Source organism: Stigmatopora argus, chromosome 11, assembly GCF_051989625.1.
Source record: "Stigmatopora argus isolate UIUO_Sarg chromosome 11, RoL_Sarg_1.0, whole genome shotgun sequence".
Classification (NCBI taxonomy): Eukaryota; Metazoa; Chordata; class Actinopteri; order Syngnathiformes; family Syngnathidae; genus Stigmatopora; species Stigmatopora argus.
In genome coordinates this window covers 17546182-17573169 of record NC_135397.1, presented here as the reverse complement: position 1 = coordinate 17573169, position 26988 = coordinate 17546182, and the positions used below count along the sequence as shown (strand labels likewise).

At 42.2% G+C, this 26988-nt stretch overlaps 1 protein-coding gene across 3 annotated transcripts in view; it reads right to left on the bottom strand.

Annotated features, from left to right (window-relative positions):
* fbxo28 (F-box protein 28) overlaps positions 1 to 19148 on the bottom strand; it is a 45200-nt gene extending 26052 nt beyond the window's left edge. For 2 of the 3 annotated variants that reach the window (XM_077612564.1, XM_077612565.1), the window contains exons 1-2: positions 18940 to 19148; positions 1194 to 1303 (exon numbers count right to left, since the gene is read on the bottom strand). In XM_077612564.1, coding sequence (XP_077468690.1) covers positions 1194 to 1303; positions 18940 to 19128 — 299 coding nt within the window. In that variant the 5' untranslated portion in view covers positions 19129 to 19148. Of the gene's footprint in view, positions 1 to 1193; positions 1304 to 9741; positions 10799 to 18939 lie in introns of all 3 variants that reach the window. The other variant, XM_077612566.1, reaches the window with a different exon arrangement.
* Positions 19149 to 26988: the final 7840 nt, after the last annotated feature.

Below are 26988 nucleotides of genomic sequence, written 5' to 3'. Positions count from 1 at the left end.
CATATGAAGAAATTGAGATAATCGTGCACAACACTGATAGCCAATGGCACCCTTTCTCAGAATAAAACTTCATTGACCACAATCAATATGTGGGTAGGCTAAGCTGTTGCATTTCCGGTTTTTCCTTCCTTAGCCTGTTAGCTCCCGCGATCGCTCATACAAGACTACTTCTCGTTGGCCAGTGGTCATGCTTTATCCTATTGTAAGGACATTTGTGTGCTTCATTTTCGGAACATTTTCAAGGGAATACAACCGCAAACAGCCCATCGATAGCGAACGTGAGGGTGGAGGCGTGGCAAACAGCTAACCTGGCCAGAAGGTATAAACATGTAAAACAAAATTAGAATTCCGTTTTGTGTAAAGTTACATTAAACGTATGTTTGAGTGTGTCTCGCTCTACAGCCGTGGTCAAAAGTTTACATACACTTGTGAAGAACATAATGTCATGGCTGTCTTAAGTTTCCAGTTATTTCTACAACTCTGATTTTTCTCTGGTAGAGTGATTGGAACAGATACTTCTTTGTCACAAAAAACATTCATGGAGTTTAGTTCTTTTATGACTTTATTATGGGTGAACAGAAAAAAGTGATCAAATCTGCTGGGTCAAAAATATACATACAGCAGCGCTAATATTTGGTAACATGTCCCTTGGCCATTTTGACTTCAATTAGACGCTTTTGGTAGCCATCCACAAGCTTCTGGCAAGCTTCTGGTTGAATCTTTGACCACTCTTCTTGACATAATTGGTGCAGTTCAGTTAAATTTAATGTTGCGAATGTTGAAGCCATGATGAAGGGAAGGATGACAATATTATTTTAAGACTTGTTTTATAAAAACTTTAAAAAAAATTAAAAAAACCTGCATCCGCCTTATTTTGAAAACTACAATGCTCAAAGGAGAATATCAACAATTTTTCATACTGTTCTTTATTTTTATGCTGGAAAAGAGTACTATAATAAAGCATGTACTGGTTACCCAACGCTAAAATTATGCCCTCCTTTTTGTTGACAAAGTGCAGAATATCAACATGATTTTGAACTCAAATGGATGTACATTAGGGTCTACATTCTTAAAGCTTATAGGAAGAATAAAATCAAAGTGGACTTGCGCGCCACCACACCTGCATTTTATCACTGACTAAACAATAGTCTATATCTTTTGAAATAAATAAAGGCTAATGATAGAACACCTACCTAGGAAGTTGAGCTTTGACTTGCCTCTGGCACATGCTGTGATAACGTTCCACTTTAAGGAAGCCCTGATTAAGAACACGCTGGCAGATCATATCCATTCGCTTACAAATCTGCAAGGTGCAAACAAATAAGTCAATTTTATCCATATGACACAAAATTAAAGGCTAAGATTCCAATAGGATGGGAGACATGAGAAAGTTATGGAGTGTGATGTTGACAACAAAGTCACAAGTTGACAGCAGTTGAATTCTAGTCATTGGGTGCAGACAAGACAAGAATGGGAAACTTGTTGCCACTTGTGATGTGCTAATCTGATAGAGTATCAGTGTTCCCATAAACCTCATTTTTGAGTATCGGACACAAACAGAATTGGTCACAAGATTGGATGGGATCCAGGATTCACGTGCATTTTCAGTACATCACACTTTTCGACTACTGCAAATCAAACCATTAGTAAACACATTGCTGAGTGCATTATGTAATATTCTTAAACAGAATACTTCTTGAGGTACCAGCAGTGCTCACTTAAGTATAAAAAAACATCACTATCATTTAATGGTTACTTTATTTTTGGGTAGTATTTTTACTTGTTATTGAATGGGCATGGGATGAATGTCGGTAAAACAGATCTTCATAAAGTCAGATTGCAAAAAAGAAAATCTGGATTTGTACATGTAGTTCTAATTCCTGGTGGCATTACCAATTTAGAATGGAAAAAGCACTCACTTTCATCAAAAAATATTAGAGGTCGACCAATATGGGATTTGAAAAAACTGATATCTAAAAATGTTTCCCCGATTGCCAATATTTGAATGTCGATATAATTATTTTTTTAAATTCATTCAGTAATGAAATGTAATTAAAAATAAACTGCAAAAAAAGGCCTTCACGATACTGACGGGTGCACCACTAACTATAGTGGATGTGGTTAGCCAATCTAGTTCGGTCGGATAATAAACAACTACATAAAAAGTGCAGGTTTGGCGATTTCAAGTTTAACAAAAAAGAAAAAATAAACAAGCCAAACAGTAACCTGAGAAATTATACCAGTGAATTTATTTCAAACATCTTGACATCAAGTATCACTGACGAATATATCAGTGGTCATAACAGAATCAAGCACACAACCAAGGTGAAATTAAACAATTCAAACTGAAAACTGGTTTTATTATATTTTGCTTTTTCAAACATGTAGGGAAAAACACTTTCTATTGAATACAAATACCACTGCCAAATGTAATTTAAAAAAATAATAAGTTTAAAATCAGTCTCATCTGCTCCAATGGTTGCAGTGTCGCCACAAATACTGCACTTTGGTTTCTTGGGATTCATCTTCCATACCGCACATCCTCGAACGGGTTGCAGCAGTTGCTGGAGCCTAACCCAGCTGACTTCGGGCGAAAGGCAGACTACACCCTAGACTGGTTGCCAGTCAGCCGCAGGGTTTCTTGGGATTGGCTGGGTAAAATGATCAAATTCTGCCTTGGTTATGTTCCTGTAAAACATAAAAGCAAATTGTTAATATTAATTTAAAAAATGAATTGCATGCATGAGTGTGTGCTGACCGATAACCAGTTGGGCCGATTGACAAGGACCCCCAACAGAAAAATGATTAGGTATTTCGTAGTTTCTCCTTTTGCAGAAATAACAGCCTTAAATGACTCCCTATAGCAGGGGTCACCAAACTACGGCCCGCGGGGCAGATCCGGCCCGCCGGCACATCTGGACCGGCCCTCTGAACAATACCAGAGACGCTATCTTTTTTTTTTTTTTATTTTTTTATTTGGGGGGGGGGGGGGGGGGCAGCCCGCCGGCACATTTGGACCGGCCCTCTGAACAATACCAGAGACGCTATCGGATTTATTTTTCGAATTTGGCCTTGAAGACTGGGACGTTTTAATCTTGTGTTTGGTTCATTGCACCCCTGCTGAGCCCACAAATCATCCCAGTGAAGCGGGCCTTCGCATTGCTCCTTTGGTGACACGCGCGGGGAGTGTTTGCCTTTGATGCATGCGGGCATTCCACCGTTGCATGCGTGAGCAGAGTGTTAGCGAGACATCTGGACGATCGCAGGTGAGGGCGGAGCCCTGGGGCCATCACTATTGCGATGCTATTCAAGCATATAAAAACTGAGCAAACGGAACCTGTTTGAGAACGGAATAATGGCGAAAAGGTTAGTTAAGAGAAAAATTGATTCAGAATGCAGGGTATTTAACCTGCAGTGGACAAACGATTATTTTTTTGTTAAATGCAAAGAAAAGGCTGTTTTTCTCATCTGTCAAGAGACGGTGGCAGTATTCAAAGAATACAATCTTCGCCGGCACTATGAATCCCGTCACAAAGACAAGTACGATAGCGTGCAAGGCCAAATACGAGCAGACAAACTCTCAAAGCTAAAAGTTGGAATATTATCTCAGCAGACTACATTTCTACGCCAAGCTCAGCTGAACCAGGCATCCGTTCGGGCCAGCTTTCGGGTTGCTAAACTGATAGCAAGCAACGGTAAGCCTTTCACTGACGGAGAGTTTTTTAAGAAATGTATGGATGTTGTCGTGAAGGAAGTGTGTCCCGAGAAGAAAGATGGATTTAATGCCGTAAGTCTGTCGGCGAGTACAATCGCCAGACGCGTTGAAGAAATCGGGAGTAATGTATATGCCCAGCTGCAGCAGAAGACGAAAGAATTTGACTTTTTTTCATTAGCACTGGATGAAAGCACGGACGTGCAAGACAGCGCAACTGCTCATTTTTATTCGTGGAGTTAGCGCAAACTTTGAGATTTGCGAGGATCTGGCAGCCCTCCAAAGTCTCAAATGGACTACAACAGGAGAGGATATTTTTGACAAAGTGTGCCAAACCATGGAGAAGTTGGACCTGGACTGGTTAAAGCTAGCTAGCATCACGACTGACGGGGCTCCTAGCATGGTGGCTGAAACTCGCGGTCTAATAATGGGACGCATGAACCGGGAGTTGGAAAAAAGGGGTCTCATCGCCCCGCTACGAGTCCACTGCCAAATTCACCAGCAAGCACTGTGCTGCAAAATGTTGACGTGGGATTCTGTAATGACGGTTGTGGTGTCGTGCATAAACTTCAGAGCAAACGGAGAAGATTGTGCATGGCACAACAGAAAGTTAATGTTCCATGGCTTTTTTTTTCTATGAAGAACCCAGAGAGAGTTATTTAGTTATTATTTATTTCATAAATAGTGTTATTTATTTCCTGTTTTTTTCTGTGAAGAACTCAGAGAGGGTTATTTAGTTATTATTTATTTCATTAATAGTGTTATTATTTGTTTCCTGACTTTTTCTGTAAAGAACCTGGAAAGGGTTATTTGGTTGTGTGGCTTTCTGGAAAACAATAAATTTTTTGAGCTCCCCTACGATCGTCACACTTTTTCTGTTACAAACTGACACCGGCCCCCCATCAGAGAAGGGAAAGGTTATGTGGCCCTCACAGGAAAAAGTTTGGGGACCCCTGCCCTATAGCATCCAATGAGGGTCTGAATGCTGGTTGAAGGAATTTTTGAACATTCTTCTTTACATAACATCTCATGTTCAGTCAGGAATTATGGTTTCCGAGCATGGACAGCACGCTTTAAATCACAGCACCGATTTTCATCTGGTCTGGGGATGGGGGTGACCATTCCAGAACATTGTACTTGTTCCTCTGCATGAATGCCTTAGTAGAATTTGAAGTTAAGTCTCATTGTCTTGTTGAAGTATCTAGCCCAAGCGCAACTTCAACTTTGTCACTGATTCTTGAACATTGTTGATATCTGCTGATACTGACTGGAATCCATATGACTTGAACAAGATTTCCAGCACTTGCATTGGCCACACAGCCCCACAGCATGATGGAACAACCCCAAAGTTTTACTGTGGGTAGCAAGTGTTTGTCTTGGAATGTTGTGTTCTTCGTCCACCATGATACCACCCCTTATGTCCAAATAACTCAATTTTAGTTTATTCAGTCCACATCACCTTATTCCAAAATAAAGCTGGCTTGTCCAAGTGTGCGTTAGCAAAACTCAAGCGGTTTATGGCATGTGCGCAGAAAATACTTCTGTCGCATTACTTTCCCATACAGCATCTCCTTGAGCAAAGTGTAGTGAATAGTTGAATGATGCCAGTGACCACATCTACAGCATGATCATGTTGTAGGTCTTTGGAGCTGGTCTGTGGGTTGAGTTTGACTGTTCTCTCCATCCTTCGCCTATGCTTATCTGAGATTTTACTTGGCCTGCCACTCTGGGCCTTAACTAGAACTGTGTCTGTGGTCTTTCATTTGTCGCAGTTTCTCAGAGTGGAAACTGACAGCTGAAATCCCTGAGCTACCTTTTTGTATCCTTGCTCTAAACCAGGGGTGGGCAAACCAGTCCTCAGGCCACTGTGGGTGCAGGTTTTTGTTCCAACTGATCCAGGACAGACAATTAGACCAATGAGATTTCTGTAGAAAACAAGAAGCACCTGACTACAATCCTTCTGATTGCACTTGTAGGACACCAGATTGGTGAAAAGGTGTCCTCTTTATGGGTTGGAATGAAAACCTGCACCCACTGCGGCCCTTTGTGGAATAATTTGCCCACCCCTGCTCTAAACTGTGATGTTGAACAACCTTTGTTCTAAAGTGATTTGTCAGTTGTTTTGAGGCTCCAATGTTGCCACACTTAAGAGAAGATGCAAAGAGGAAAAACTTGCAACTGGCCACTTTAAATACCGTTTCTCATGATTAGCTTCAAATGAGTATATAGGACAAAAGTCAATGATATTACCAAACAATTGTTGTGTTCCAATAATTAGTGCTGAAGGTATTCCAATCAATCAAACAAGGGTTGCCAAATTTATGCACATGCCTACTTTTGTTTAGGTCATTATTGCACACTTTCTGTAAATCCAATAAACTTCATTTCAAACCCTCAAATAACAGTTTGTCTGCTATATGATATATTTAGTTGAAATTGATGATCTGAAAAACCAATGATTTATAAAGGAAAATCTTGAAAATTATCTGGAATGCCCAAACCTTGTCATACGACTGTGTATATACAAAGATTCATTCATTCATCTCCCAAACTGCCTATCCTCAAAAGGGTGGCAGGGGTTGCTGGAGCCTAACCCAACCGCCTTCGGGCGAAAGGCAGGCTACACCCGAGACTGGTTATCAGTCAGTCATAGGGTACACAGAGAGACAGAAAATCACTCGGACTGCCACTGAGTGGGAATCGAACCTAGACTGCCCGTGCCAAAGTCAGGCAGAAGAACCACTGTCCATGTACATGTATATGTCCATCATGCTGGGAAAGGCATTCTTCATCACCAAATAGTGTATATTTGTATACAGTAATCCTTGACATACGAGTGCCCCGACATACGGGGATTTGAGATACGAGTAAAATTCCGATCATATGTATCCCTTGAGATACGAGACTAATTTTGAGATACGAGCATACGAGACAGCCAGGCTGCTTATGAATTCAGCGCACTGTCTTTCTCGCCGCATCTCCCTCGTGTAAAGAGCTCTACAAGCACTGGGCGGAGCGTTGCAGTTTTTTTCCATGAGTGCTGTACAGAAGGCGACGGGAAAAAACTACTGTATTAAGCTGTTTAGTATACCCCCATTTAATAAACCCGGGTATATTAAACGACAGGGGTATATTAAATGGCGCACAAACGGGAAGGTACTATCCACTACGCACGTGACGGGGAGCATCAACGTTTTGCAGACTATACCTGTATTAGGTTTAAGTATGTCATGTAACAGGATTAACCTTAATCTGTTTCATTAGTAAACAAAATAAAGGCTGCACTTTAAGTGCAAGAGATTTTGGTACCTTAGCCAAGTTTACTAATTTGACAGTACAATCTACCCGTGGCCGGATGATTTGCCTAAAGACGTTTCGCCGACGGACGTTTGACAGACGGACAGGTCGCCGGACGGCCGTTCGGCCGAACGGAGGTTTCGCTGAAACGGGATTTGCGCGCTCACCCCGCCCCCGGATCGTGTGTGTACAGGTTTAGCAACCTCAGCCCGCGGGCCATATACGGCCAGTTAGGATTTTAATCCGGCCCGCCGAGTAGGTAAATCATATCCCTACGGTCATCGGAGGGGTTTCTCCCCGGGAACAGTGCTTCGTGGGCGGATTTTAATGACATGCTGAGTTTCATTATCGAGCTCCATAGATTTCCCGAGTTTGAGCACTTTAAAAATCGGCGGGGGTTCCCCCCGAGCCTATCCAAGAATAGTGCGCCGGGAGCGGACTGGGTTGGAGGACGCCCCGCTGAATTTCTGCAGCTCCAGAAATTTTTCACAATCCATCTTAAACCAGCGTTTAATGATTAAATACAAATATTAGTATTTGTATATACAATACTAGTATTGTATTTTATACTAGTATTTTATTTAAAAGAAGACAAAGGAAATTCACATATTGTTCGTGTATACAGACTAGATGTCCAATGCGCGTTGTAAGACAACGGAGCTCGACATCGTCGCTTGTCGGCCATTTTAAGAACAGAGCCATTCGCCTAACGGCTCAAAATGCTCTCAAATTCGGTCAAATCCAGCCGAAAACAGCGTTAAATGATTAAAAACAAATACTAGTATTTGTATTTGCGACATCAAATGTCGGATAGGCACTGGGGAAATCCACCGTTGATGTGTGTGGTGCTCATACTTTGAAAAATTTATGGATCTCGGGATTTCAGCGGGGCATCAGGCAACCCAATCCGCTCATGTGTCACCATCCTTGGTTACGTGCTCACGCTTAGAAAAAAATTACGGTGCTCAGGATTCCAGCGGGGCATGTGTTACCCCTGTCCGCCCACAGAGCACTGTGCTCGGTGAAAAACCCCTCCAATGTGTGTGGGGCTCAAATTTGAAAAATTTCTGGAGCTGCAGGAAATTCAGCGGGGCGTCGTCGAACCCAGTCCGCTCACGGCGCACTATTCTTGGATAGGCTCGGGGGGAATCCCCGCCGATTATTTAAGTGTTCAAACTCGGGGAATATATGGAGCTCGATAATGAAACTCAGCACGTGTGATTAAAATCCGCCCACAAAGCACTGTTCCCGGGAAGAAACCCCTCCGATGACCGTAGGGATATGATTTACCTACGCGGCGGGCTGGATTAAAAATCCTAACGGGCCGTATATGGCCCGCGGGCCGAGGTTGCAAAACTTGTACACACACGATCCGGGGGCGGGGCGAGCGCGCGAATCCCGTTTCAGCGAAACCTCCGTTCGGTGGAACGTCCATTCGGCGACCTGTCCGTCTTTCAAACGTCCGTCGGCAACACGTCTTTAGGCGAATCATCCGAGTACCCAATCTACCGCATTTTGCTGTTTAATGTTTAGTGCCTTAGAAGGGCGGAGAGCATTATAAGAAAGTATGCGTCTCGGCTTCCACCACTTCAACCTGCTGCCCTCTGGAAGGGGCTACAGAGCTATAACTGCAAAGACAAACAGACTCAAGGAAAAATTAAAAATATATAAAGCCTTTATTGTCATTATACAACAGCTGCGTACAACGAAATTAGTGGTGCTACTCCACAAAGTGCATGTTTCTCAGTAAAAACATAAATAAAAAGTAAAAACATAAATAAATAATATAAAAAGTCTCGTCCGGGCAAGGTAATTCTAAAATATTGCACAATCTAAGATATTGCACATTGTTATTGCACAGAACGGATTGTGTGTGGTGCTAATGCAAGTTCAGAGCCCTGATGGCTCTGGGAAAAAAAACTGTCCCTAAGTCTATTTGCGAGCGTTTGTGAGACCTGTAGCATCTGCCAGAGGGCGGCAGCTGGAACAGGTTGTGTCCAGGGTGGTATGGGTCCCTAACAATGTTCCCGGCTCTGCTGAGGTAGCGAGGGCTGGTAATGTCATCTAGTGAGGGCAGAGAGCAGCCGATGATCTTCTGGGCGGTGTTGATCACTCTCTGCATGACTTTTCTGTCTGCTAGCGTGCTTCCAGCGTACCACACTGTAATGCAGTATCAGGATGCTGAGCTATAGTCAATGAAAAGCATCCTCACATAGTGGTCTCGAAATGTCCTTGGGATATTGTAGGTTTGTTGGTAATCTTTTGTGATGGATATATCACATCTCCTACCGAGAGTAATTAGATCCTGGCGACTGTGGAAAACGTTTGCCTCGCAGATGTTCGTAAATAACAATAAGACGGAGAAAACAAATCACCAAACTGGAGAGCAAAGAGCCGCTGCACCCGTGCGCGCCATCGTGTGTGAATCGAGAGTGTTTCTTCCCAAGAGCTGTTACCATACTAAACTTGAGTTCTGCACCTAGGACCTAATCAAGACTTATTACGAATATCGTATTTTCACACCTATAAAACGCACCGCCCTAAAGGGCGCAGTTGCGAGTGAATTTTCTGCTGTTTGTCAATACAAAGGACGCTCCGGGCTAAAAGGCGCTAGCACTATGCTAACGTTTGTTATGCTAGCTATGCTAGCAAGTTGTTTTATTCTTTTTTACAAAGACAGCATGAGCAAAAATAAGTTTGATTGTGGTTTATTAAATGGAAAAGAGACTCACCTTGATAGAGGTTATAGCAGTAGCAGTTAACCATCCACAAAACCATCAATCTCCTCATCTGTGTCTGAAATAAAGAGTTTGGCCAAGTTTGCCGTCCAACATGTTATATTCCGTCTCATTGTCTGAGTCCGACTGGTCGGCAGGGTATTCCTGGAATTTGATGCCGAGACTTGAGCCCAGGCATCCACAATCCATTCACATATTGTCGCGTAACTTGCTTGACGCTGCCTGCCACTCTTTGTATAACTATGTATACAATCGGACATCCATTGCTCCCAAGCCGTTCGCAACTTTGTTTTAAATGCTCTATTTACGGCAATGTCCAGCGGTTGTAGTTCCTTTGTCAAACCTCCTGGAATGACGGCAAGCTCGGACTTCATATGCCGGGCTTGGTGTTTCACTTCAGCCGTGAGATGGGCGTGCATGGAGTCGCAGATCAGCATTGATGGTGGCGTGCGGAAAAAGCCATCTGGTCTCCTCACATACACCTCGTTAGGCGACTCTTTCATTTTGTCCTCGTCCATCCATCCCTTCTGGTTGGCTTTGACACTGACACTTTATTCCTTCGGCAACGTCTTCCTCTTAAAAATCACCATGGGTGGTAGCTTCTGACCATTCCCATGGCAAGCAAGCACCACCGTGAAAGCTGCCTTCTCATGGCCCGTTGTGCGTACCCCAACCGTGCTGGTTCCCTTCTTGTCGACAGTGGTTTGTCGGAATGTCGAAAGTGAGTGGCACCTCGTCCATAATGGTGATGTGGCTAGGCTGGATACGCTCGTCGCCAATTATTTTGCTGCAGTAAGAGTGAAAGGCTGCCATCTTTTCTTTATAGTCTGCCGAAAGCTGTTGTGCCACCGTAGTTCTTGCCCGGATGGATAGATGGTTTCATTTCTTGAAGCAAAAGCACCAGGATGGAACTCCATGAAAATTTTCATTTCGTCGGAAAGCTTTTTTGCCCTTAGTCGAAGGGTGACTGTAGAGATGCTTCTCCCCGCTTCTCTTTCTCCTTCAATCCAGCGCTTGAGAAACTCTTCCAACTTGGGCCACCTCGCTTTACCTGGGGTCAACGTCACACAAAGACATCTGCAGAATTTTGACTTTAGTGCACAGAAAAGACACCCCGCACTAGTAGGCACAGCCTTTAGTTTGGGGAAAATTTTAAGACTTTTAGGTGCGCCTTATAGGTGTGAAAATACGGTACTTGAATTACTAAGTATTTATTTATCATTACTATTTTGTGATTTATTTATCATTACTATTTTGTGATTATTTATTTATCATTACTATTTTGTGATTATTTATTTATCATTACTATTTTGTGATTATTTATTTATCATTACTATTTTGTGATTATTTATTTATCATTACTATTTTGTGATTATTTATTTATCATTACTATTTTGTGATTATTTATTTATCATTACTATTTTGTGATTATTTATTTATCATTACTATTTTGTGATTATTTATTTATCATTACTATTTTGTGATTATTTATTTATCATTACTATTTTGTGATTATTTATTTATCATTACTATTTTGTGATTATTTATTTATCATTACTATTTTGTGATTATTTATTCATCATTACTATATTGTGATTATTTATTCATCATTACTATATATTGATTTTTATGTGTTTGACTGTTTGTTATAGCGTCTATAGACTCAGCAAGCCGTGCAAATAGGCGCTGAACATCTCCAAAACCGTGGCACCATCCTGGACACCCATCATGGACTTCTGACGGAACAAGCCCGCTCCACTCTGCTGACCTCACTTGGACCACTTATTTATTGATTATTTAATGATTATTTATTCATACTGTATATTGGTTGTGTCTGCTTGTTTGTTGTTGCAACTATAGACTCAACGAGTGGTGCGACTTGGCGCTGAACGTTTCTTTGTGCTAGTCCGAGACATCTTTGACGTTCAGCTGTCATACACGCGGGATCAGCTGTGAGCAGATACATACATATACACACATACAGTGGTAGCTCTACATTCGAGCAGCTCTACCTATGAGATGCTTGATACGAGGAAAATTTCGAGCAAATAATTAGAAGTATCCTCGTGCACACAACACTGATAGCCAATGTCACCCTTTCTCAGAATAAAACTTCATTGCCCACAAACAAAATGTGGGTAGGCTAAGCTATTGCATTTCCGGTTTTTCCTTCCTTAGCCTGTTGGAACACCCAACTGCGCCCAAGACCCAATCTTCGGGCTGATGACTTTAGGTTATCTTGAAGAATTTGAAGGTAATCCTCCATTTTCCCATTTACTCTCTGTAAAGCACCAATTCCATTGGCAGCGAAACAGCCCCACAGCATAATACTACCGCCACCGTGCTTGACGGTAGGCATGGTGTACTTGGGATTAAATGCCTCACCTTTTCTCCTCCAAACATATTGCTGGGCATTGTGGCCAAACAGCTCGATTTTTGTTTGGTCTGACCACAGAACTTTCCTCCAGAAGGTCTTATCTTTGTCCATGTGATCAGCAGTAAACTTCAGTCGAGCCTTAAGGTGCCGCTTTTGGAGCAAGGGCTTCCTTCTTGCACGGCAGCCTCATGCAAAACACGCTTGACTGTGGACACTGACACCCGTGTTCCAGCAGCTTCTAATTCTTTGCAGATCTGCTTTGTGGTGATTCTCGGTTGAATCTTCACCCTCCTGACCAATTTTCTCTGGTGATAGCTTGCGTTTTCTTCCTGATCGTGGCTGTGACAAAACAGTGCCATGCCCTTTAAATTTACAAACAATTGTTTGCACTGTTGCTCTTGGGACCTGCAGCTGCTTTGAAATGGCTTCAAGTGACTTTCCTGACTTGTTCAAGTCAGTAATTTTTCCAAGATGGCGGCGCGCACTGACGCAGCAGCTCTATGCTCTCCAGTTTGGTGTCGTTCGTTATCCTACAGTCGCCAGGATTTAATCACTATCGGAAGAATATGCGATACATAATAATAATAATCGGACATAGGCGCTGTCGTCATTATCAACAACAAAAAAGCCTACTTGTCATCAAACCCAGAAACTGCGTGTGACGAAATTGGTGAAACATCCGATTTCACAACAAACTCTCCGGGATCTCCGTGGATAGCCAGCCCACTCAAAGCACGTCGAAGGCGGCGAAGGGACAGAAAGCAGAAGCGTGGATGCCGGGCGGGCCTTGCTGCTAAGCTGAAACAACAACCACACCGAGCACCGCTTCCTAGTATCCTTTTGACCAACGCCCGATCTATCACCCACAAAATGGATGAGTTGGAACTTCAAATTGCTACCAACAGCTTTGTTAGGAACTGTAATATTATTCTCATCACAGAAACGTGGCTACACCCGCATATCCCCGACGCTGCGGTATCGCTAGCTAGCCGAACGCTTTTTCGGAACCATCGTTCAAAAGAATTAACAGGCAAAAGCAAAAGGAGGAGGACTGTGCATGTTTATACATAATGAATGGTGTTGTGACAGTAGGATCATTGACACTCACTGTTCCCCGGATTTAGAATTATTGGCAATACGGTGTTATTTACCGAGAGAGCTAATGGTCATCGTAGTAACGGTGGTCTATATACCTCCGAATGCTAACATTAACACGGCACTTAACCTCCTGCTAACGGCTGTAAACAAACAACAGCTTAACCACCCCGATGGAGTTTTTATCATCGCTGGTGATTTCAACAAGGCGTGTTTAAAGACTGTTTTACCTAAGTTTATTCAATACGTAAATTGTACTACTAGAGGAGACAAAACTCTTGACCATGTCTATTCTAACATCAAACATGCTTATAAAGCCACTTCCCTCCCTCACCTAGCTGGATCAGATCACCTCTGCCTATCTATCACCCCCGCTTACACTCCACTCCGGAGGCAAACAACGCCACAAATAAAGATAATAAAAACTTGGCCCGAGGACGCACTTTCTCAGCTGCAGGACTGTTTTTCCCGCACCAACTGGGAACTTTTTGTACACGACAACCTCCAGGACTACACGGACTCTGTACTTTCTTACATAAAAAAACTGCATTGACAACGTCACTATTAATTAACGAATACGGGTTTTTCCTAACCAAAAACCCTGGATGACCAATGAGACACAGTCACTCATCAAATGCCGTAACACTGCCTTAAGATCAGGGGACAAGATAAAATATAGAGCTGCCGGAGCTGAGCTGAAAAGAGGCATTAAAAAGGCCAAGGCAGCATATACTTAGAAAATTGAGGAGCAGTTCACAGAAAATAACCCAAAGAAGATGTGGCAAGGAATACGACATATTACCAACTACAATAACAATAATATGTCTGTTAACGCAGATGCCTCACTAGCGGAGGAATTGAACCGTTTCTTTGCCCGCTTTGAGACTGACAAATCAGACCCAGTCTCAACACCCCCACCACCACCCTGCAGCAATACACTGACGTTCCGGGAACAGGAAGTGAGACTGGTAATGCGGTCTGTGAACACCATGAAGGCTGCTGGCCCAGACGGATTACCTGGGAAGGTGCTCAAAGCCTGTGTTGACCAGCTGGAGTCTTCACAAAAAATTTCAATTGTTCCCTGCCACAATCCATCATTCCATCCTGTCTGAAATCTGCCACCATTATCCCTGTCCCCAAAAAGCCAACCATTGACAGCATGAATGATTATAGGCCTGTTGCACTCACGCCTGTGATCATGAAGTGCTTTGAAAAGTTGGTAGCCTGCCATATCAGGAATACAATCCCTCCCTCAATTGACCCTCACCAATTTGCTTATAGAGCAAACAGGTCCACTGAGGATGCCCATTGCCATTGCTCTACATACAGCACTGAGCCACCTGGAACACCATGGGAACTACGTGAGGATGCTCTTCATTGACTATAGCTCAGCCTTCAACACCAAAAAAACGGACATTCTGACTGACAAACTCTCCCACCTTGGACTATCCTCTTCAATCTGCTGCTGGATAAAGAACTTCTTCAACAACCGACCACAAACTGTTAGACTTGGTCCCCACCTCTCTTCCTCCATTACACTGAGCACTGGCTCCCCTCAAGGCTGTGTACTGAGTCCTCTTCTGTACTCCCTGTACACATACGACTGTACCAGTCTAACGCCATCATCAAATTCGCTGACGACACCACTGTGGTTGGACTCATCTCAGGAGGGGATGAATCGGCCTACAGAGATGAGGTCAACAAACTGTCTTCGTGGTGCTCGGTGAACAATCTGACACTGAACACCACGAAAACTAAAGAAATAATCATGGACTTTCGCAAACACGGCACAGATCTGGCCCCACTCATAAATGGAGTATGTGTAGACAGGGTCCAGTCCTTTAAATTCCTGGGGGTCCACGTCACGGATAAGCTCTCATGGTCTCCAAACATCACGGCAGTAGTGAAGAAGGCTCACAAACGACTCAATTTCATCAGGGTACTTAGGAAGAACAACTTGGGCACCAAGCTTCTGATAACCTTCTATAGAAAAACTGTAGAGAGCATCCTGGCGTACTGCATCACAGTGTGGTACGCTGGAAGCACGGCGGCAGACAAAAAGGCCATGCAGAACGTGATTAACAGTGCCCAGAGGATTGTTCGCTGCTCTCTGCCCTCACTGGAAGACATTGCCAGCCCTCGTTACCTCAGCAGAGCCAGGAACATCATAGGGGACCCTTACCACCCTGGTCACAATCTGTTCCAGCTGCTGCCCTCTGGCAGACACTATAGGTCCCACAAAGTACGGACAAATAGGCTTAAGGACAGTTTTTCCCCACATCCATCAGAACTCTAAATTTGCGGTAACACAAAACACATTCCCTTCTGAGGTAATATGAAAAGATGTTTGGATGGTGATCTGCCTCCTACTAGCTGACTGAAGGTAAGTGAAAGACAGTGAGAGGTAAGTGACCTGTATCCATAACAGCAGAATGCCAAATTACAAGTCCGTAACTATCACTTATTTAGGTCTTTTGCCGAGTAAACGCAGCTTATGGAGAAGCACCACCAATTATGTCATACGCAGTTTCTGGGTGTGATGACAAGTAGGCTTTTTGTTGTTGATGATGACGACAGGGCCTCTGTCCGATTATTATATTATTTGCTTTTTCAGATCCATGCTGAGCTCCTTTGACTTTCCCATTGTAGCGTTTGTGGGCGTTTCCATGCAATGAGCCCCATTTAAATGGCCTCAGAGAAGTCACCAGCTATAGTCACTCCATCACTCAAGAAGTTAAGAGGCCATGCTATGAAACTCATTTCACTGACACAACTTTCTAAGTCACCAAAATTGCTAATTTGTGTTGCTGTATGTATATTTTTGACCCAGCAGATTTGATCACTTTTTTGTTAACCCATAATAAAGTCATAAAAGAACCAAACTTCATGAATGTTTTTTGTAACAAAGACGTATCTGTTCCAATCACTCTATCAGAGAAAAATCCGAGTTGTGGAAATAACTGGAAACTCAAGAGAGCCATGACATTATGGTCTTCACAAGTGTATGTAAACTTTTGACCACAACTGTATATTAATCCAAGTTAATTTAAATTTGATTGTTCGGTTACGAGTGTGTTGTCGTGCAATTCAGTATTCTCTCTCCTCCAAAGACGAGAACCTGTGTTTCTACCAAAAAGTTCTATTTTGGTTTCATCTGACCATCACACTTTCTCCCAGTCCTCTTCTGGATCATCCAAATGCTCTCTAGCGAACCGCAGACGGGCCTGGATGTGTACTGCTTCAGCAGGTGGACACGTCTGGCAGTGCAGGATTTGAGTCCCTGGCGGCGCATTGTGTTACTGATATAACCCTTGTTACTGTGGTCCCAGCTCTCCGTAGGTCATTCATAAGGTCCTCCCGTGTGGTTCTGGAATTTTTGCTCAACGTTCTTGATATCATTTTGACGCCACGGGGTGAGATCTTGCATGGAGACCAGATCGAGGGAGATTATCAGTGGTCTTGTATGTCTTCCATTTTCTAATAATTGCTCCAACAGCTGATTTCTTTACACCAAGTGTTTTACCTATTGCAGATTCAGTCTTCCCTGCCTGGTGCAGGTCTACAATTTTGTCTCTGGTTTCCTTCGACAGCTCTTTGGTCTTGGCCATAGTGGAGTGTGAGAGACTGAGGTTGTGGACAGGTGTCTTTTATACCGATAATGAGTTAAAACAGATGCTATTAATACAGGTAACGAGTGGAGACATCGTTAGAAGTTAGGCTCTTTGACAGCCAGAAATCTTGCTTGCTTGGTGACTAAATACTTATTTTCCACTCAAATTTGGAAATAAATTCTTTAAAAACAAACAATGTGACTTTCTGTTTTTCTTTCCACATTCTGTCTCCCATGGTTGAGGTTTACCCATGTTGACAATTACAGGCCTCTCTAATCTTTTCAAGTTGGAGAACTTGCACAACTGGTGGTTGACTAAATACTTATTTGCCCCACTGTATGCATGTATATATATATGTATATGCGGGCGGCCTAGTGGAGCGAGTGGTAAGCCCGTCGGCCTCACAGCTCTGGGGTCCTGGGTTCAAATCCAGGTCATGTCTATCTGTGTGGAGTTTGCATGTTCTGGCCAGGCCTCTGTGGGTTTCTTCTGGGTACTCCGGTTTCCTCCCACATTCCAAAAACATGCATGGTCGGCTGATTGGACACCCTAAATTGCCCCTAGGTATGGGTGTGAGAGTGCATGGTTGTCCGATTCCTTGTGCCCTGCGATCGGCTGGCCACCGATTCAGGGTGTCCCCTGCCTCTGGCCCGGAGTCAGCTGGGATAGGCTCCGGAACCCCCGTGATCCTAAAAAAATCCATCTCGTCGCAACTCCCTCGTGTAAATGTCTCTGCGAGCACTGGGCAGAACGTTGCATTTTTCAGGGTTATTTTTCCTCGTTAGTCAGTGTGTGGCGGAGCTTGCTCGCCAATACAAGAGGAGTATACTAATTCCCATTGGCTAGTCGTCGTGCGGTATCCTATCATGAGGGCATTTGCGTGCATTATTTTCGGAATATTTTGAAGGGCGGACAAAAGCAAACAACCCTCGATAGGTTCCTTTTAAAAACTGCAGCTGAAAGTCAGGGTGGAGGCGGGGCAAAGAGAGCCAACAGAGTATACTGCTTCCCGTTGGCTAGTCGTCGTGCGTTATCCTATTGTGAGGACATTTGTGTGCATCATTTTCGGCATGTTTTGAAGGGAATACAACAGCATACAGCCCATCGATAGCGAACGTGAGGGTAGAGGCGGGGCAAACAGCTAACCCGGCCAGGAGAAGGTATAAAAATGTAAAACAAAATTAGAATTAAGTTTAGTGTAAGGTTATATTAAACTTATTTTTGAGTGTGTCTGCATCGTAATCCAAGTTCATTTAAATTTGTTTATGTTATATTACGATTCACCGGTGCAAAAAGTCTCCCCCGATCGACCCCCCCCCCCCCCGTCCCTCACTCTACCCTCCGAGAAATCTGTCTAATTTTAGTTCTATTAAACAAATTTTAAAAATATTAAACCACTAGTTCTGTTACTTTGTTAATAGATGGCCAAAAAAATTCAAATCCAATATCCTGTTTTTGGTGTTTTTTCAGAGGGTTGGAACGAATTAATCTGTTTTTAGTTCATTTCAATGGGAAACGTTCGTTCGAGTTACGAGAATAGACATACGAGCACAGTCCCAGAACGAATTAAGCTCGTATCTCGAGTTACCACTGTATCCTGTTTTTTGGAACGAATTAATTTGTTTTTAGTTCATTTCTATGGGAAACGTCGATTTGAGATACGAGGAAATCGACATATGAGCTCAGTCGCGGAACGCATTAGGCTCGTATCTCAAGGTACCACTGTACATACATACATTCGCATTCACCCTCACACTCAAAACTAGGGCCAATTTAGAGTGTTCAACCAACCAGCATGAATCATGAATGTTTTAATGGATGTGGGAAGAAACCGGCGAGTACCGGAAAAAACTCACACAAGCCCGGAGAGAACATGTAAATTGCAAAGTGAGAACCTGGGATCGAACCCTAGGTCCCAAAATTGTGAGGCCGACGAGTTGGTTATCTACGTATATATAAGATATTCACACACGTACATATCTGAAAGTCACTCTTCCTGTGCGTGGTACAACAGTTAAGATATATAAAATGACATCAACTTCAATAATTCGCAAGCGAATGTCTGTTATGATCCTAAAATATTTCGACCACTCCTTTTGTTGTTCTTACCGGGCGTAGCAAACTGATTTCGTCATAAGACAAAAAATCGAGAATTGCCTCAGTAGCCACAATAGGTAGTCCTAAAAGCGGGTTGTTCTGGAGGGTCTGATCCACAGGTAGAATGGGTTGTTTAAGTGCCACAACATCAGAAAGCGAAGTAGCAACGCGGTTATCAGTTCGTTCCACGTTGGTAGCCATTTTAGTTTCCAGTGGGAGGGAGGAAATGACGTGAGGAAAGCATCTACTTCCTTTTAACCTTTTGCCTAAAAACCCCCACAAAAGATACTGATATTCAAGTGCCAACTGCTTTAAGTTTTTTTAACCTGTATTTGTTTTCACTAAAATCATGTTTCATACTTTAAGGCGTGTCCAAATCAGGAAAGTCTATAGTAGTTCGCTATCTTTGGTGTATACCAAAATACAGTGGCGGGCCGTCAGGGCCTTCTCTGCCGGCCTAAGAAATATCTGAGTCATATATTATATTTTGTCCATCAATACTTATTATTCCAAATGGTCTGTTAGCTTCCTTTCATTGCTTTTCCCCCTGGTTGCACTGCTTCCAGATGTGTGTTTTCATATTGAAGTATTTAACCAATCATATTTCAGCCATTATTTGTTGCCAGGATCAGAAATCTGCCTCAAGGCCTTCACAATCAGTTCTGCAGGTTCTGCTGCATTAAACAAGACTGTTGCTTTTAACCAATCAGATTTCGAGTTGGCAACACCACAATGCTTTTTCGCAGGCATTGCCATCTCACTGGCTTAGGGATACGTCATTGCTTTCACCAACTATGATTGGCTAGCTATAGAGTAGGCGAGCCAAAGCCAGAGTGAGGCAGCCAGCTAGCAAACTCCACCCACAATGGCCGCCGGAGGAAAACAAATGGATTTGGTTGCAGATTTGCTGGCAAAGCGATTTTCCAGGCGGACTTTTCCAGAAAAAAATGGACATCATTAAGAAAGGGCGGTCAACTCCGAAGCTAGCAAGCCTGTTACAGCCGGGAAAAGGGTGTGTCCGCCACTTTCAGTGTGCTAGCTACGAGCACTATCCCTGGATCACGAGCTCCGAGGAACACTGCAAATTATATTGCTGGGAGTGCTTGTTATTTGCCACCAATCGACATGGTGTTTGGAGCAACACTGGATTTGCACATTTGTCTTGTTTAACCAAAGCAGCAACGAGACACCAAAGATCTGCCGGACACTTACAAGCAACGGTGCGCTCCAAAACTTTTGGAGATACTCGAGTGGAGTTACAATTCAACGAGCAAGTGTGCAGGGAAACTTAGCGCCACAACGAAAAGGTAAAGAAAAATAGGGAAATCTTAAAAAGTTTGATAGACTGCGTAATTTTTTTGGGCAAGCAGAGAACTTTCATTTCGGGGACACGATGAAAGCGCTGCCTCCACAAAACAAAGGAAATTATGTGGAACTTATTTCTCTCATTGCTGAGAAAAACACTGATTTACATTACCACCTATCCACTAATAAAGTATTTAGTGGCATGCCGGGCAAAATACAAAATTACCTGATCACTGCTATTGCTGAAGTGATGGAGGAAGAGATCAGAAGCGAAATAATTGTGTACAGTTAAAAAGGATTTTTGGTGAGTAAAATATGACTATATTCTTAAATAATATTTCAATTGTGGGCCAAGTTCTGATATCTGAAAAGCTCCAGTGTTTGTAAATGCTGCTAGGAAGTGGATTTTACACCATTTTAGTGCAATTTTTTGCCGTTTCGCGTATGGACGTATCGACGTTCATCGCTGTCTTTTTCCTGGGGAAATGATACTCCGGGCCCGGTTCTGATGTCTAAAAAGCTCCAGCATTTGTATTTAATCAATAAATGCTGTTTTCGGCTGGATTTTACCCCATTTTCTGGCAATGTTTGCCGGTACACTATTGACGTTCATCGCTGAATTTTCCCGGGAAAATCACCCCCAAGCCCGGTTGTAATGTCTGAAAAGCTCCAGTATATGTATTTAATCCTTAAATGCTGCTAGGAAGTGGATTTTACCCCATTTTTGTGCATTGATTTATTGATTATTTTTTATGTGTCGCAGCTGTAGCTGCAGTAGAGGTTTTATAGCCATAAAATATTTTTTGCTGAAGGCGTCACTAGGAAATGCATGGACCACCACTGAGTTAGGGTATGACACTGTTAGAATACAAGTAATAGAGATTGGTATGTTTTGATTTCATTTTTGGTATGTGACAATGTTATATATGTTTAGAGTCTGCGTTTTTAATCATTTGTTTACTTTTATTCTTAAGGCTCTGAGAAGGGGAGGATCTTTGTGTTTTTTCACAGATACGTGTGCATCTTGATAAGAAGCAGTTTGCCTCAGCTGATTGTGGATCTGACTGAAGAGTCCTTTTTTCATGGTTTATTTTTTCTAATATTGATATTGTGCTTTAAAATATTGTCTATTCAGTTGCGAATGTCATATACTGTTGAATTCTATTATAGGCACTATTGATTACTCATTTATACAAAATTAGCATTGCTTTTGAGAATCTTGCAAAATGGAAAATTTTATAGTTTCTTTGTTGGGTTATTTTGCTACTTTTTATTCTTCTTGTTTTTACTTCTTGGTTACTGTATTGTTGCATGTGTGAAAGCTATAATTAGGAGATTTATTTTCAGTATTAATATAGTAACTCAAATGTTTCTGGTACTCAATCATTTGTTGTGTATGATTTTCTCCTTCACATGATCGTTTTGATGCTGTTCTTATGGAAGATTATGAAATAATACCGGTGACCTATGGTTAATTTGCTTTGAATGTGGACTTCTATTGCTGATGGACCTAGACTGAGATCGTAGACCGCTGGAAAAAGAGGAGGAAGAATCACGAAAAGAAGAAATTCTAGTTGTGGACGATCTGGAGAGGATTTGATTTTTATATTTTCTTTCTAGTTTTTTATTACCATGATGAAGTAGTGTGCAAAGTATGTTTTTTTCTTTCATGTGTATGTCAAAATTGCAAAAGTTTTTTTTACCATACTGAAGGTTTTGATGTGTTAATTTTTATTTTAATAGTTTTGTTGCACAGTTTCCTCTGTGCAAACAGGGGTTTTATTATGAATTATTTGCTATAAAAATTAACTTAAAGGTTTGTGTACCAAAGAGATAGCCACTAATTTGGTCATTGTGTCTTCACAACAATGTGTGAAAAACAGCAGGTTACTCTGAGTGTTTTATTGTAAAAAACAATTTAGCTGTGTTATGGCAGTTGTGAAACTTTTACTAATTTTATCATTCCTGGCCTGGCTAGACATCATGTTCCTTTAGTTGAAAGCAAGTTGTTATATCTTGAGAATCTTTTACCTCAACAAATGTTTAGGTTAATGCCCACTTTGGGTGGCGGCAATGAACGCTTTAAGAAATGGATTCAGAACGGGAATCTCGCCTTTTCTCGAGCCAATATAGAGAACTGGTCATGGAAGCTTCAATAATATCTTGCCTATATTTTTGTTAACACTTGTCTTACTAGACCTTTCAGAACAAAGAAAATAACATCCCACACGAGTTTGAAAACAAACCTAGCCCCCAGAACAGGGGTAGGGAACCTATGGCTCAAGAGCCAAATGTGGCTCTTTTGATAGGTGCATGTTTGGCTCTCCACTAGTCTGTCAGGTAAAATTTGGGAATCGCTGTTGAAAAAGCTCTGTCCTGAATGCACCAATAGGAGCATTACGTTAGCATTGTGACATTTTTTTCTCATTAGATTCTCCTGCATGCATACTCCCATTGATTATCATTGATTAGCAAACAGTGTGGCAATGTTGTCAAAAGATCTCAGAGAACTTTTGTCCTTAAAAATTGGTGAAATTACTACAAATAGCACACATTTTAGTGTGTTTTTACTTTGAAATTTTGAGTATGGCTTTTATTGGCGTTTTTTTTCTTCTTCTTTTTTCGACCTCGTACTTACAACGCTGCGTTCTTTTTTTTGTCCTGGAGGATTTATTTGATGAAGACACAGAAAAACTGAAATGGGATCCCAGGTCAGTTGTCAGTATATCGTTTATTTACAAGAGAGAAAAGACAAAGACTTTCGTGTTCTGACTCCATTTAAAGGTCCCAGTCCCGTAGTCCAAAGTGGGCGTTAGTTTTGAATATAAGTGGGTGTGTTTCGTTTACCTATTTGGACCGTTAGAGTGTAGTAGTGAGTAGACTATATGTTTCAAGACAAGTGTGGGGTGTGTAACAAATACAAGACTTGAATAATAAAAGAAAGGAATATATGATTACTATGAATAATATCAATTGGGCTATAGGTTGGTGAGAATATACTTTAAATATATATAACAACTCCCCCTGTTTACATGGCGAAGCTATGTAACAAAACTATTAATCAGGTAAAAACTAACATAGTATATGTAAGCCTTCAGTATGGTAAAAAAAAAAACTAAAAAAAAACTTTCGCAATATTGACGTACACGCGAAAAAACCCATACCGCACATACTACTTTGATATGGTAACAAAAAAATAGAAATAAAATACATATAAAAATCAAATCCTCTTCGGCTGGATAGTTTGCAGTTGGGGCTCTTCCCGCAACTCTTCCAATCTCCTACAGACGGCAATCCCTGGCTCCATCAGTCCAAAGCAGGTAGAGTCCAACATGTAAAAAAAGTACAAATCCATCTCTGACAAGGTACCTCCTCTCATCTCCTGTAATATTTGACTGTTAATTGGGTACAACTGTCCCAGAGCATTTAACACCCAGAAACGTGCTGACTGGAAAAGGCAACAAGCCCTACGCCGTTCTCACTGATGTAGGAGGGAGCATGGTAGGCAGCTCAGCACCAAGCCTAAAATGAATAGACACAAGCCTGTGTCATAAAGGAACTTCCATCAGTTACACCAATGGATGTTATGAGCATCCTAGAGTCAGATTTCAAAGGGATGAAACCAGACGACAAGACAGTGTCACAAGATCTCATCTTCTTAGACAGATTTAAGGAAGGAATAAAGTTAAATGAAGAAGGTCACTATGAGATTCCACTGCCTTACAGACAACGACCGTACTTACCTGACAACAGACGTCTCACTGAAATAAGACTTGATCACCTGCGAAGGAAGTTCAACAGAGAAGAGAAGTACAAAAAGGAGTACACAACATACATCAATGACGTAGTAGAGCGAGAGAGAGAACCCCTTCCTGCCTCCCTGAGACTACGGTGGGAGAGCTGGAGACAGGACTTCATCAATCTGGAAGGGATGAAGATACCTCTCGCTGCTACGTGCCCATCAGGTTTGTAGGGGTAGTTGAATCAGAGCTACACCACTTCTCTGATGCGAGCAGCAGTGGATATGGGCAGTTCTCTTACCTGAGATTCAAAAATCAGAAAGGTGAGATTCACTGCTCCCTGGTCATTGGAAAAGCCTGTTTCTCCCCAACAAAGCTGACAATAATACCGAGGCTTGAACTGACCGCGACAATAGTGTCAGTCGCCGTCAGCAACATGATCAGAGAAGAACTCAATAGTGTCAATGCAAAGGAGTACTTCTGGACTGACTTGAAGGTAGTTTTAAGTTATCTCACCAACTACTCAAGATGCTTTCACACATTCGTTGCAAACAGGGTCCAGAAGATCAGAAAGATCCAAACTGTCCAGACATCTGCATTACAGATTGCAGAGCCATTCAGCATCGCATATCGTCTGGTGATATTCTCATCGTGGCCCCGCGCTCTCAAAGCAGTCGCTTGCCCAATGAGACGGGCTGAGCAAATCAGATCCGATGGCTACTGGATACCAAGCATGAGTGGAACCGTATCTTCATCCATTCGCCAGTGCATCATTTGTCACAGAATTAAGGGACGACCAGAAGGACAGCGAATAAGCGACTTGCCAGAAGAACGGACTGCAGCTTCTCCATTCTCATATTGTGGGACGGACTGATTTGGTCCTTTCATCATCACGAAAGGAAAAAAACAGAACAAACGCCGCTGGAGTCGTTGGAAACTAGAATACCTGCACAGCCTCATCGCAAGACGGAAGTGGGGTGCTCGGATGATTCGACGAAAGACGTTTCGCTGACGGACGTTTCGCCGACAGACGTTTGACAGACGGACAGGTCGCCGAATGGACGTTCCACCGAACGGTCGATCGGCCGAGTGGAGGTTTCGCCAGCGCGCTCGCCCAGCCCCGCCCCCGGATCGTGTGTGTACAAGTTTTTCAACCTCGGCCCGCGAAAATGAAGGCTCTGATTCCATGAAGAAAAAATAATAATCACTTTTTCGTTCAGATAAATAGTCTCTTAGGTTTTTGTTAATGTTTCCTGATATCAGGTCCCATTTATTCCTATATTATAACTTGTGAGTTAGAAAATTAGTTGAATATATTTTCCCACTTTACATAGGCTTGAAAATTCTTCTTTCATTAATTTTCCAAGCCTAAATGATAGGGTCACCAATAGGCATTCCCAAATGCATGCACAAATATGGAGAAAAGACAATCTCATGGATTTTTCTTGCAAGGAGAAGCAAACCGGTGAGTACAAGTTCCCACTTCGTTCTGGCCTCACACGCCTCTTCTTGTTTATTAACTTTAAGGACCCTATTTACAATGGACGTCTCAACTCTCAAGGGAGGATGGGGAAACAGAAGTGAGACGTCAATATAGTCAAAACAAATGAATGTTTGAAAGTCACATGCAGCTCAAGGTGTTTTGAATCTTCTTTGTTTAGTTCACACCAAGGAGTCCAAGGTCCAAGGTGTTTTGGTGTTTAGTCTACCGAAAGTTCTCAGGAGCAAAGCATTTACTTCGTTGCAAGCAACCATATAATAATAATAATAATAATATGAAACTAATTTTAATAGTAGAGCAAAGCACATTCTTCATTGCAAGCAAATAAATAATCATGTGAAACTGATAATGAGCAAAGTTTAATAGTAAATCAAAGCATTCTTCATTGCAAGCAAATATATAATAATGTAAAACTAATACAGTGGTACCTCAACATACGAGCACCCCGACATACAAGCAATTCGAGATACGAGTAAAATTTCGAGCAAATAATTATCTCGAGATACGAGACAAGTTTCGATATACAAGCAGATAGCGGACGCGAGATGCTGCTCATAAGAACATCATGGGCACTGTCTCTCTCCCCGCAAATCCCTCGTGTAATGTCTCTGGTCGCAACTCCCTCTTTCTAATGTCTCTGCGAGCACTGGGCGGAGTGTTTTCAGTTTTTTTTCCCCGTTAGTCATTGCGAGGCGATAGCTAATACGAGAGTTATATATGCTACATGTCGTTGGCAAGTGGTCGTGCGTTATCCTATTGTGAGGACATTTGTGTGCATCATTTTGGGAATATTTTGAAGGGAATACAAAAGCAAACATCTAGGTTGCATGTGAAAGTCAATGTGGAGGAGGGGCAAAAAGAGCCAACCCGGGAGAAGAAAGGTATCAAAATGTCAAACAAAATTAGAATTAAGTTTAGAGTTAGGTTCGATTAAACTTATTTTTGAGTGTGTCTGCATTGTAATCCAAGTTCATTTAAATTTGTTTCTGTTACGTTACGAGGGCTTTGCCGTGCAAAAAGCCACCCCTTTCCCCCCCTCTCTCTATCCGTCTCTCTCTCCCTCTCCCCCTTCGAAATCCGTGTAATTTTATTACTATTAAACACATTTTAGTAATATTAAACTACTAGTTATGTGTTACTTTGTTAATAGATGGCGAATTAGAATAAATAAAACATTTTTTCCAATTCAATATCCTGTTTTTGGTGTTTTTTCAGAGGGTTGGAAGTAATGAATTTGTTTTTAGTTCATTTCAATGGGAAACGTTCGTTCGAGTTACGAGAATATCGACATACGAGCTCAGTCCCGGAACGAATTAAGCTCGTATCTCGAGGTGCCACTGTAATCCTAACACTAAAGGAAATATTTACCATAATTATCTGATTGAAATAATTATATCAGTTTTTAAACATGACTTTTTGGCACCGGAGGAGGGGCGCGATGGCGAGCGCCTGGTGGCCGGGTCTCCACCCATAGGGCCCGGCCGGGCACAGGCCGAAGATACGACGTGGGTTCCA